The 13,442-nt window shown below is 27.1% G+C and overlaps 1 protein-coding gene and 1 long non-coding RNA gene across 2 annotated transcripts; one reads left to right on the top strand and one right to left on the bottom strand.

The window, feature by feature from the left end:
* Window positions 1–2,680: 2,680 nt before the first annotated feature.
* On the top strand, window positions 2,681–5,005 carry LOC149494856 (uncharacterized). Its single transcript, XM_089724514.1, has 2 exons — window positions 2,681–3,161; window positions 3,784–5,005. Exons 1-2 carry the CDS (start codon window positions 2,844–2,846, stop codon window positions 3,799–3,801), a joined length of 336 nt encoding a protein of 111 aa, XP_089580640.1. The 5' UTR covers window positions 2,681–2,843; the 3' UTR covers window positions 3,802–5,005.
* A 626-nt stretch (window positions 5,006–5,631) lies between these two features.
* On the bottom strand, window positions 5,632–8,417 carry LOC149494857 (uncharacterized). Its single transcript, XR_016321873.1, has 3 exons — window positions 7,960–8,417; window positions 6,855–6,937; window positions 5,632–6,036 (listed from the first exon to the last, which is right to left on the bottom strand). It is a non-coding gene; the product is annotated as an uncharacterized LOC149494857 (long non-coding RNA).
* Between the last annotated feature and the right edge of the window lie 5,025 nt (window positions 8,418–13,442).

The following is a 13,442-nucleotide window of genomic DNA, read 5'->3' on the forward strand; positions in this document are numbered from 1 at the left end:
ATGTTTTTTTTTTTCTTCCAAAGAAGGGTATTAAGCCCTTAAGAGAACAACCGAGGCCAGTTTGCCCCAACAGTCTGCAGGGACCAACCGCAGTCCCTACTATTAGATCAATAGCTACTTGTGAATCAGACTGCACAACTATCCTTCTCCAGCCATGATTCCAAGCAAGAAGAAGGGCCTCATATATTCCCCGCACCACTGCTTCCAGTGAGGTCTATCATGAAAGCTTTGTGATCATCTCAATCCAACCCATTGTTCGAAACAGTATAGTTTAACCGAGTTACATCTACCAAGGTTAGAACTCTAATTTGGTTTATTAGTAAAAATGCAATTGTCTCCAAAAGCATTATTACTCTAAGTGCTCTGTATTAGAAAAAAAAAAAATATTATTGTCACTGTTCCATATTTAGGACTGATAAATTAACCAAATTTACGAAAACTTCGTCTTTAGTTATGAATTTCATTATTTGTAAATTCAATTGCAATATCACTTTTTTCTTCAGTATATTTGCCCAAAAAGAATTTAAGTCTAAATAACAGTTAAAATTTGTTGTGATTAACGTGGGATAATTCTATTTTTAGATTACAAGAACAGCCAATCCAATGTAAAATAACATACTATTTATCTAGACTAATCAGAAAATCTTACTAAACTACAAATTTTATTCATTAAAAAATCTAAAAACTATTCCCTACTTCGGATTACAAGAAATCTATCTGTAGAAAAATTATGTACTCCCTTTGTTTTCTTTATTTAGAAATAACTAAATTTGTAAAGGAATTAAGACGATAGTTTAACTGAATAGTTTTTTTAATATATGCCTATTTTACCCCTAAATAACATTAAATGGGTTTTCATTTGGTGGACTCCCATAGCATCATTAATTACAGGATTTTAGCCGAAAATGGAAGGAATTGTGAGCTAACGGTGTTAATTATCCATTTTCAAATTTTTCCAAATTAAAATTTCATGTTTGAAATTTTAAATTTCTCTTATTTTCTAAAATCTTGAACAATTTCAATCAAATGCGTGCAAATATGACGAAAATGTGGGGCCAAAAATTTTTATACGCTCACTATCTCCTCAACTTTTTACAATATGCATTTATATAAATTTGGAATAGAACATGAATATGTAATTGCATTCATAAGCTTTCCAAACTAAGGACAATAAAAAGAGTGGAATAATATTTCTTGCATCATGAATAATCCATTTTCATTTGATCTCAATGAAGTTCTATAAATTCGCCAACACATTTTCACGATGTTTACATAAGTTTCCATTTGATGTTTTTTTTCATTTTGTTACAACTTATTCAGAATATTAGCATGGAATTTTTATCAGTGCTCAATTAAATTATAAAATTACATTAAGTAATTCAGAATTAATAAAATTCGTACACATATTTATAAGGTGTAATATCAATATAAAAGAGTCTTTCAAAACTATAATGCAATCATCTACTTATGTGTCCATATTTTGAATAATTACACAAATTGTCGCTCAAGTTTTCACTCACATCCATAGGGTCTTTCAAACAGTCATTTAGTCAGAATTTGGAAACTTGAATGCATTAAATGTCTTTCCTTTTTTTTTTCTGCCACTTTTCTCATTCAGAGCACAATCTGCACGGAGATTACATAATTAATATTAGAATATTTTAGACTTTTTTATCTAACATCCTTCTCAAAGTTCCATTTTGAGTAAAGTTAAAGAAATGCCAAAATTAGAAAGTTTTTCTCTATATAAAAAGAACATGGAGTACTAAACATTGTCAAATTCACAGGATTTCGGCCCAAAGCCTAGACTTTTTTGGGCCAATGTCTACACAGTGAAAGTAATATCTAGCCATTCTGTGAAGAAGCCCAATTGAGTCCAATAATTTGGATCAATTATCAATAGGGTACTAACCGTTCGATAAATTTGGATCATACACTTATTTATATACTAATAGCAACTGTTATTCAAATTCAAACAACCAACAGTTATAGCCGCGAATTGTTATTACCTACTCTCTCTATTTCAAAATATAAAATATTTTTAGGTGGTTATTTTATTTCAAAATATAAGTCGTTTTAAATATTATAAAGAGTAATAAAAGACATTTTTTTAATATTATCCTTATTTATATTAGATATAATACATAATTTCATAAATAACTATTGGTTTTGACATAAAAGATAATTTGGTCAAATTACTCTTAGTTTTGTTATAATCTAATAAAGGTAATTGTTTCTTAATCCTTGTGCAAAAACCTTAAACAACTTATATCTTGAGACAGAGAAAGTACTATCTAGTATCAATTAAATTACAGTATTTCATGAACATTATTCTGCAACAACTTTTTATATAGCATGTAGTGTTTTGACTTGATTAAAACACTATCCATAATATTTATAGTGTTCAATGATATAACAACTGTATCCGTATTTAGAGTTTGAGGAAAAAGATTATGAAATGTCACTCCCTTTAATGTTTCAAAAAAAATTAATAAAAAAACTTATAATACAACTAATGGTTACTGAAATAACTAATTTTTGAATTAATTATCCAAATTATTGGATCCGCAATTGTTTCCAAAAATTTACTAGGAAGAGCAAGAGGGTCCCATAGATATAGAATAAATGTCTTTTATAGCTTTTCTCTTAATTTCGTCAACCAAACCGTTAATTAGTTCTTTTCAGCAAAACATCAGCAAAGCACTTCTTTCAAACTAACTTCTTCTCTATTACACCAAACAAGCGAACCATTTGTACCATATTGCATAAACCTTTCTCTCTCTCTACCTGAATTTTTTTTTTTTTTTTTTTTTTTTTTGTTTTGTTAAATTAATCTTCTTTCAATGGCGAATATTTCAGAAGGTTCATCAATGGCGTGCACATCGCCAGCAGGAAGTTATTCTTCTTCTTCTTATTCTTCTTCATTGATTACTACTCCAAGTATTCAAATGGTTTCGAAATCCGTATCCGAAAGGCTTCTTGGGAAGTTCTTTGATGCTTCGCAATATGATTTTGACTATGAGCAAAGCGGGTTATGGTCTCCTCCGATTCCTCGACGGATTTTCGTACCTTCTACAGGCAATATTTGCTCTGAAGATCAGTTTTTCTCTAAGTTCAAGAAAGCGAAGAAGGCTTGGAGAAGACGCATTGCTTGTTTCAATGTATGTTAACTTCTTGTTATATATTTATTGCTTTCTTTCTTTTAATAGTTAATTTAATTAATCAATGTCTTTATTTTTGTTTTTTTTTTTTTTTCATGCTTTTATAATTTCTACCTTTCTTATTTTAAAAATTTTAACCCAGTGTTTATTTAAAAAAAATGTTTCATATTGAAAATACATTCATTTGAATATAAAAAGGCTTATTTTTAGAAATAACATTAAAATTTTTTTTTGAAAGAAGAATTAGAATTATTGATAGGCATTTCAACATGTTATATTATATAAAAATTAAAAAAAAAGTATTTTAAAATATTTGAATTATTTCTTTAATTCTTTATCTATTTAGTGTTCGATTTTAAATAGAATAATCTTGTTAGCTACTAGATTCAAAATTATATTATATTAATATATTTGACTTATTTTAAGAATAACTGCAAGCTGGTTCTCATATCAGATCAAGTTTATAATGCATAAACCCTTAGTTTATATTTTTGTTTTAATTTCTCATTTCATTTTTTTTTTTTTTTGTAATTAATGTTTTGCATGCATGCAGACACATCAAGTAATTAATTAATCAACTTGCAAAATTAAATAAGACTATAATATTTTTGTTTCTATGCAGGCGTTTTGGTGCTCTTAAGCAAACAACCTTGGTTATGGAATTAAACCTCAACCCAACACCATAATAATTTCCTCTTACAAAGGCATGTTTTTGTCTCAAGTTGTCATTCCCATGCCCCATTAGAAAGTGTAAGGATTACACTTTCTTTACCAAGTCAGTCAAAAAGGGTCTCAAGTCAAAAACAAAAAGAACTCCTCAACTTCAAGTATTATACAACAGCTATACATATATATGTATTTCTTTAATGAAATGCCCATATGTATACAAAACCTCATAAGTATTTTAATATCTTCTCTTCAACTACTCAAAGTTGAAAAGAAGGATAGAACCCATTTTGGTTATGGGTTTTGTTTTTGGTGTATGTATTATATATAAATTTTATGTATTTTATTTTCTTTTTATATGAATGGAGATTATCTTATACTCGAAATTTCTTGAACTCTTATGACTATATTTGCTTTGTAATTCCCTAATCTATATGGATGAAGCTGCATTGTGAATGGTACTTATGGTGATTTTGTTTTTCTATTTCATTTAATAATGATTTTATTATTGGAGAATGGAAATTTGGTATTAATTAAACATTCATTTTGATGATATTTTTTTTTTTTTTTGTATAATTCTTTAGTTAGGTTTTCAATTTGGGACTTAAATTGACGATTTAGACTATCAATTTGAAATATAGTTCAGTAAATATTTTTGTTCGCCTTTAATATTTTTAAATTTTTATAGATAATTAAAATGAAATTTTAATATCTAGAAATATATCACAATTTTTTTACATATTCATGAGTTTTCTTCACATTACCGTTTTCTTTTTCTTTCCCCTTTTTTTTTTTTTTTTTGAAAAAAATGTCTTTCATTTTAATTTATTGTGTTCTTGGTGTGTGTATATATTTGCTTTTTGATTCTAAATGAAGTCATTCAGTAGATTTTAAAATAGTAAAGATGACCCATCATGAAACACACTCTGAAATCTGCATAAGACTGAAATTTTAACTTTTTGGCCAAAGCCAGAGATTTGCTTTTGAATCTAAGGACAGTGAAGGTAACGGTTCACTTATATGATCCAAAGGTGCGAGCTTTCTTCTTTTCTTGGTAAACTCTTCTTTTGTCTGTTAATAAATTGAATAAGATTCCCTCTCCATAGAATGTGGCTGTTGTACATACGATTCTCTTGCAACATTATTTTTCCTTTTCAAATATATTAATCTGATTTAATTTTTAACAATATATATAATTTCTGGGTCTTGTTGCTGCTAATTTACCCTTTTGCTAAATCCTCAATTCTTTTTCTTCTTCTTCCTTTATTTTATTTTATTTTTTTTTCTCTTTCTTGGTAATTTACTTTGAAGATTTGATTGTAATTTTTTCAAAATGTGTTGTTAGAAGTTTTATAATTTGTGGTCTTCATGCTCCCTCCACCCATCTATAAATATCCGTCGTTTAAGATTTATATGATGATCTAGAAAATATTCTCTCCATTCTACTCAAATTGTCATTTTTTTTATGGTTTTTCTTATTTTACTTTAAGTGTCATTTTTTTTTTTAAATTCAAGAAAGAGTTTATTGTATTTTTAATTTTTTACTTATTTATTGAATCTCATTATAATTCAACTCTATAATTCTCCTTTATATAATTACTATTTTTTTTATGACGTGTACTGCACATTACTATTATTCGTTTTATACTTGTTGTTTTTTGGATAATATTAAATATTAATTATTTTTATTCTTTGAAATTTTTATAATGTTAAAACATGATTTCATATTGAGATAGTAACACGAATATAATATCTAATTAATAAATAAAAATAAAAATTACATTAAAATCAAAATATGCTAAAGTTTTTAAGCAATCAATTCTATGTTGAAACAACTTTATACCATATCTCATAAAATTAGATAAATGGACTTCACTTCTATGACTTATAATATTTTGAATAACCATTTTCTAATATCATAATGTCACGACCCATTTCCATGGACCGGACCGGCACTACGACCTGGATGGGCTTAAGGCCCCCGAAGCCCGTAGTAAGCCTATATTATGCAAGTCTCATTTACTATTCATAATTGTGGATACATGCCCAATAATTTATTTCAATTATGTATCACTAGTACAGTTCATCTACAACCCACTAGAATACAATTGCGGAACTCTACCTGTACATTTACATCATCATTTATTTATCGTTTACAGTCCTCTATACTTATGTCTCAACTCCATAGGATTTTTCTTTCTTCTGTTACCTGGAAAAAAATAGGTAGGCAGGGATGAGCGCCAAACTCAATGAGTAGAGTTAGATAACCCTCTCACCCCACACAATCATACAGATGCTAAAATATTTTTATTTGTTTATCAAATAAATTTATGATCATGCAATTTGTCACACAAATGGCAATACAACAGCAATCACAGTTATTATCACCTTCATTTAATCACATCACGTGGAAATTAGTCAGTGGCACCACCTGAAACCCCAACGAGCCGTCCTCACACATGGCTCGCCCTCTCATACATGTGCACCAGGGAGCCGATCCCCCATACGGCCAACTGGTCTAATCCTCACTGACCAGTCCTCTCATTGTTTTTCCATTCTCTCTTTTCTTTTCCATACCAACAGGAGGCAACCCGGTGGTCTCCATCCAATCTAGATCATCAAGTGCTCACAACAGGAGGCCACCCTGCGGGCTACAATCAAATCTAGATTATCAGGTGCGCAACAACAAGAAGCCATCCTGTGGTTTTCCTTACAATCCATATCATCAGGTGCACACGGGGGCGCCGATCTCCCATTTTCCCGGCCGACGATCAAATATCATATCATATCATATCATATTTAGGATCCATATCACATAGACCGTCCTCACAAACCCATGGTGGTCCACTTCATCCCAATTCCACACAAACAAGGCATAGTATGTTCATAGCACAAGTAATCAAACAATTTTTAATATCAACAACTAATGCATCATAATATGGCAACTCAATAAATTAATGCATGATAACATTTAGCCGTGAATGCATGAATGCAGGCGGATGGTACTAGTTATCTAACACTACTCACTGTTCTTAATTGTCCTCTAAGGGAACTGCTTTTCTAGCCACATGCTTCGAGCCTTTGTCCTTGCATTTCGGAGTTTTATAAACCTTTAACATAAACAATAAAATTCTAAGTAAGAATTTTCATTCGAAAGATTATATTTCATATTCGTTCATTAATTTTGGTAATCAGTTATTTAATTCCCTTAGTAATTCCCTTAGTAATTTAAATTATATATATATATATATATATATATATATATATATATATATATATATGATATTGGGTTTCCTTATTTATTTATCTATTCTAATGTATCGCAAGGTTTAGTTATTTGTTAAATAAGATTTTACGATCATACTAATCAAAATATTAGTATTACGAATAATAATAATAATGATAATTTTAGTCGGCATTTAATTTATTAACCTATATATAAATTTGTTACTCTTGTTTATTTATTTATTTGTTTATATTTTTCAGATAAGTGCCGTTAGTAAATTAATGTTCCATAATAAATTTTATTTTATTTTCTACCAAAATTTCGACAGCACTTCCCCTGCAATTCAACTATCCACCAATTAACTCAATCAATCATTTTATTAAGTTCTAACAACCCATCCATCGGGCAATCAATCAATTTAACTTTTCCCTTCCTCCATCCGAACGTCAATATCCACACTACCTTACCTCCATAATTTATAAATTAATATTACCTACCAAATAATCTACCTTAAATCCACATTTAAATTCCACAAATTTATTATTATCAAATTTCCTAATAAGTTTATGTAATACTAGAATTAAATTTAATTAGTCAAATATTTAATTAATCAATAGGTCAACACTAATATAAATTAATTTATCTACTCACAGTTTACTTAAATTAATTAACCAATCGAGATTACTTAAATTAAATCAATTAACTCAGATTACTAAAATTAATTAACCACAATTAATTAAATTAAATTAATTAGTTAAAAATTACTAAAATTAATTTAATTAACTAAAAATTTACTAACATTAATTTATACCGCAAAATTAATTAGTTTTTTTGTCGCAGATCGCTAGATCTGAGCTTTACGCGTGCGTGTTGGAAGCGACTGGACCACCTGAGATCGACGCTCACCTGGACAGATCAGAGGAGGAGCAACCTTCTGTCCCTGCTTGGCTTGAACGGAGAGAGGTGTCGGTGATGGCGGAGCTACTGCAGTGTGGAGCAGCGGCGAGGTGGCGCGACGTGGCTGAGCTCGTGCTGGTGGCTTGCGTTTCTGCTGGAGCTGCTGGGACGCGACGCAGACGCAGTCACAAGGAAGAAGAAAGAAAAGAAAAGAAAAGAAAAGAAAAAGAAAAGGAAAAAAAAGAGAGGAGGAAGTGGTGGCGTGATGGTGCTGCTGGAGGTGTTGTAGAAATGGTGAGGAGAGATAAGCGTGGAGATAAAAAGAAAGAGGGCTTCTAGAAGGTTTGGGCTGGTTCGATTCAATTCTGGTTCGATTCAGCCCAAATCTTGGTTTTTCGTTTGATTTTTGATTTTTCAATTGGTTTTTGATTCGGTTTATCACTGTACGAATTATTAATTTGCATTTAAATAATTAAATACATTTCCAGGCTGTCAGTTTATTAAATTAAAATGAAAAATCTTTGAAAATAAAAATTCGGGTTGTTTCACATAATCAGTCAGGCCTTCTCAAAAATTCACTTATTACAAAAATTACAAGTAAGACATGTAATAATGGTTGAGTTTTCAATAGACATGCTAATTTATTTTAGTTTTTCTATGATATGTATTGCACATTCTTCGTTGCTCATTTTTTTAATTGTTATTTATAATTGCTTTTATTTTTTAATATTAAATATTGATTATAATTTTTTTATTTTATTATTTAGATTTTTATAATGTTAAAATAATATTTCATATTGAGATTAATGTGAATATAACGATTAATTAATAAAACATCAGTGTGATATATATACACACATTTCAGTTAAATTTATACCATCATCTATTTAAAATTTATTATAGTTATATATATACACAATTCTACATTTATCACTAAACAATATATGTTTCAATGTATGTCTATGTATATATAAAAGTTTATGTTTAAAATTCAAATATGCAATTAACATTCAATATTAGATTCACTACAGAAGTTATAAGTAAGACGTGCAGTAGCGGTTGAGTTTTGAATTCAATAAACAGTAGTGTGGATATATACACACACACATTTCAGTTCAGTTTATATCGTTAGTTATCTGAAATTCATTATAGTTATATATTTTATCATCTAACAAAAATACATTTCAACGTATGTATATGTATGTATAAAAGTTAACTTTCAATAGTAGATTTACTTCCTGTCTTAAAAAAAAAAAAAAAAAAAACATAGCATGATTCATAATAATTCAATATATACATAAATTGAATTATGAATTCCAAACTTGATTAAAGGAAAAAGAGATATGAAGAATATAGTATGCAAGATATTTTTTAATAATTTACAAATTATTTTTAAACATATATTAGTTAATGGGCCAATTTAAGAAATGTCATATATGAGGTTTCAATTTTAATAAAATGTCATAAAAAGAATACTTATTAAAATAATAATAAATTCAGTAAAAAAATTTCAATAATACCAAAAGTGACTTTGGGAGAGAATGGAAAAAACGAAAAAAAAAAAAAAAGGAAACACTGGAAATACTGAAAAAAGGAAACACTAAAAAAAAGAGGAAATACCGGAAAAAAAGAAACACAAAAAAAAAAAAGAAATACTAAAAAAAAAAGAAACAATAAAAAAGGAAACACAATGAAACACGAAATCTGTAAGAGTAAACTTCTATATAGCTTATGTAATTAAAGCACGACAATAATGACCGGTAACGCAACTGACGACCGGCGATTGTGATAACAGAAACATTAAATATGATATACACGGTATATACGGTGTATATATATGTATACTGTATTAGTAAATACTGTAAAATCGATTAAATACATAATAGATATATATACACCAATTAACACATTAGATCAAACTAAGTAAATACGATATATATATATATATCAATTAACACATATATACAAATAAAAAAATAAATAAAGATAGCAATCAAAACTCAGAAAATTGAAAAGCAACCAAAAATAAGTAAAAAAGCATTGTGGAAGAAAATCATCGGAAATGATTAATATAGAGGTATATATATATATATAAATTAAAAAATTTTTAAATTTTAATTTCAAAATTCAAAAGAAATTCAAAGTTTAAAAGTTTTAATTTTAAAATTCAAATGTTTTAAAAATAAAAATTTTTAATTTCAATATTTAAAAGAAATTCAAAATTTTAAAAGTTTTAATTTTAAAATTCAAAAGTTTTAAATTATTAATTATTTAAAATTCTAAATATAGGTATATGTTAGATTAGATATAGGAAAATAAATGTTTAAAATTTTTAATTAGAAAATTTTTAAAAAAAGAAAAAAAGGAATGTTGAAAGAATAAAGTGTCACGTAAGCTTCTTTTAGATTTTTTTTTTCCTTCAAGATTATATATATGCAATCCATTCCCCAACAAGTTTTATTTATTTTTTTTACTGAGAAAATTTAAGGAAATAATCTTCCTTTTTAAAATCTCTTTGTCTATTTTAATTAATTGCAGGAAAATTTATGGACATGGGATTGATATATAGATCTTCTAATATTATATAGATGTCACTGTTAAAAAATTATTTCTTATCATGAAAAAATTAAAAATAATTAATTTAATTGCAATAAGTTGATGTTTTGTAACTATCATAAAATCCAATGCATAAGGTAAATTATGGTCAAATGTGTAATTTGCCCCTCTATACTTTGCGTAAAATACCTAGTGATTTTCTATAATTTGCGAATAAACTATTATGACTTTGTAGATTTTGCTAGCCACGCTAGAATAGACAAGTGAAAGAGAGTGAAAACCTTCAAATGTCGAACTTGACAACTTTTCTATTCTTCTATCTTTTTCTTTTTTTTTAAAAAAAATTAAATAAAACCTAGAAAATTTTGCTTTTTGGTTTGTAGAGGAAAACACATCATGCAATAGCTTTTTCTCTCTATCAGAGCATCTCTTTCTTTCCATGGGTTTTGAGTTTTGTTTTGTTTTTTATTTCTGTGTTTTCTCTTTCTCTATTTTTTTTTTTTTGACCTCCGCGGCCAGATACCACCACCACCAGCAAGATAATGACATGAATGGTGTTTGGTGGCTGTTACCAAGCCCTCCAAACTTTCATTCGAAACTATTACGGATTGAAAATCCTCAAATGAAGTCTTCAGATCTATTTTTTCCTAAAATAGATTTGTTTCTTAAAATGGATTTTCATCGGAATCACCATGCCTCCGCTACTGACAACATCATATCTATACAAACTAAACCATCTCCAATGCTAATTATCAACAATGAAATTTGTTATAATGTTGATTTTTGTTGATCAAAGCTTTCCTCCTACTATCCAACTCAGTCTCTTAGTCAAAGTGTATGTATCTAAATATCTTTTCTCCGTTGAAATTTGAAATTCCGAAATATTCCCATTTTATTCGTTTTGTATTCTTTTTCTTTTTCATATTTCTTCGTTGATGTATGAGTTGTCAATTTTCGAATTATGTAATTTATATTTTTTTTTATGTTAAATAAGATATTTGTTAGAGAAAAAAGAAGTTAGAGGTTTTTTTTTTTTTTTTATTACGTGCGAAATTAATTCGTAACAATTATTACTATGTTAAAATCTATTTACCAGCTTAAAGAGAATGTAACTCACGCACAATAATAATTTTAGCAAGGTATCTAACAGATGCAAAATAGAAAACTACAAATTTATAATAGGTTATTCGCATACTAAAGGGATTACAAAGTTTTTTTATGGAAAAAACAGAGGGCAAATTATGCATTTGAACAGTAAACGATTGATGGTACGTCTCCATTTGGATTCAACTAAAACTTAGTTATATTATTATTGTTATTATCAAATGAGTAGTGGTACGTGCAGCGCCTTCAGTGGACCGTCGTTTTACCGCCATTACACATTAGTCATAGTTGATGGACTTTGGAGCTTAATCTTTGACTTGCCTTTATAATAATTTTGGCATACAAAAGAAACTCTACATTCATACGTTATGGTTGAAAAATGAAAATTTGCATCCCGCGTTTCACTCTCAATTCTCATTTGATAATATTAAAGTGGGTGGATCAATTCTTATTCTACTATATATTTCAAATCAAGTCGTTGAATTGTCAAATTTGATTAGATTGACGGTTTTGGCTCGTTACATAAATTTAATCCTATACTTTTGAAAACACAGTGTTACATTTTAAATTTTTACTTTAACTTATTAAATATTTCAATTTATAAAATTACACATATTAAATACTTTAATTGACTTATTGAATGCTTCAATTGATAAATTAAATCAATTAAATATTTGTTGAATAGTTAAAAATGCGAAAATTATTGTTGTAAAGTTGCATTAATTACATATCAAATTAATAATTTGCATATAAAAGCCAATAATTTTAAAAATTTATTATTTCTAGAGTGACGAGGTATGAGACTGCCACAAGGTCGATTTTAAAATTTAGAGTGTCATAAATTTTTTTTTTATTAAATTTTAGGAGATTAATTATGTATTCAGCCAATTAAATTTTAACTAGATAAATCACTAGATTTAAAATGTCGTTAAACAAAAAAAAAAAAAAAAAAAAAGACTTTAGTTATGAACATTCTGATTAACATTATATTATACGCATTTACACCTTGAAAACAAACATCAATACAGAAAAAACGAAATATAACACCTAATCTACATATATATATATATATATATATATATATAATCCCGAACCAAAAAAAATCTTCAAAGAGCTTAGTCGGCACTTTTTTCTTTAAACATTTCTATTTTTCTTTTTTTATAAATTTTTAATTTTTAATTAATTTTTAATCATTTCTTTTTCCATATTTAATCTAATATATGCAACAATATAAAAAATTTTAAATATAAAATTTTAAATAATTAATAATTTAAAATTTTTTAATTTTGAAATTAAAACTTTTCAATTTTTTTCAATTTTTTTCTTATTTATATCTATTTAAATATACCTATACCTATCTATGTATGCCTCAATTTCAATGATTTTCTTTCGGAGTAGCTTTCTTCTTTTTTTTTTTTCCGTTGCTTTTCAATCTTTAAAATTTTTAAAATTTAAAAATATGAAAAATAGATATTAAATAAAATAAAATAGTTGTTAAATTAGATTAAATTTCAAAATCTATTGATATTATCCACATATTAATTTTAAATTAAAAAATATAACCTTCCAATCAAAACACAAAAAAATAAAAAAATTCTAAAATTCCTAAAAAAAGGTAAAACATAATACTCAAAGAATAGAGTGCCAACTCACGCCTCTTTGTTTCAGGATTATATATATATATATATATATATATATATATATATATATATATATATATATATTTTAAATTTATATTTTTTTTTCTTTTTTTTTATTATATCACTTAAGATATTTTTGAAAGTTTAAACACTATTAATTATTTAAAATAATCAACAATATTTATACTTATA

Source organism: Jatropha curcas, chromosome 7 (assembly GCF_041381405.1).
Source record: "Jatropha curcas cultivar XTBG-Jc1 chromosome 7, XTBG_Jcur_1.0, whole genome shotgun sequence".
Taxonomy (NCBI): Eukaryota; Viridiplantae; Streptophyta; class Magnoliopsida; order Malpighiales; family Euphorbiaceae; genus Jatropha; species Jatropha curcas.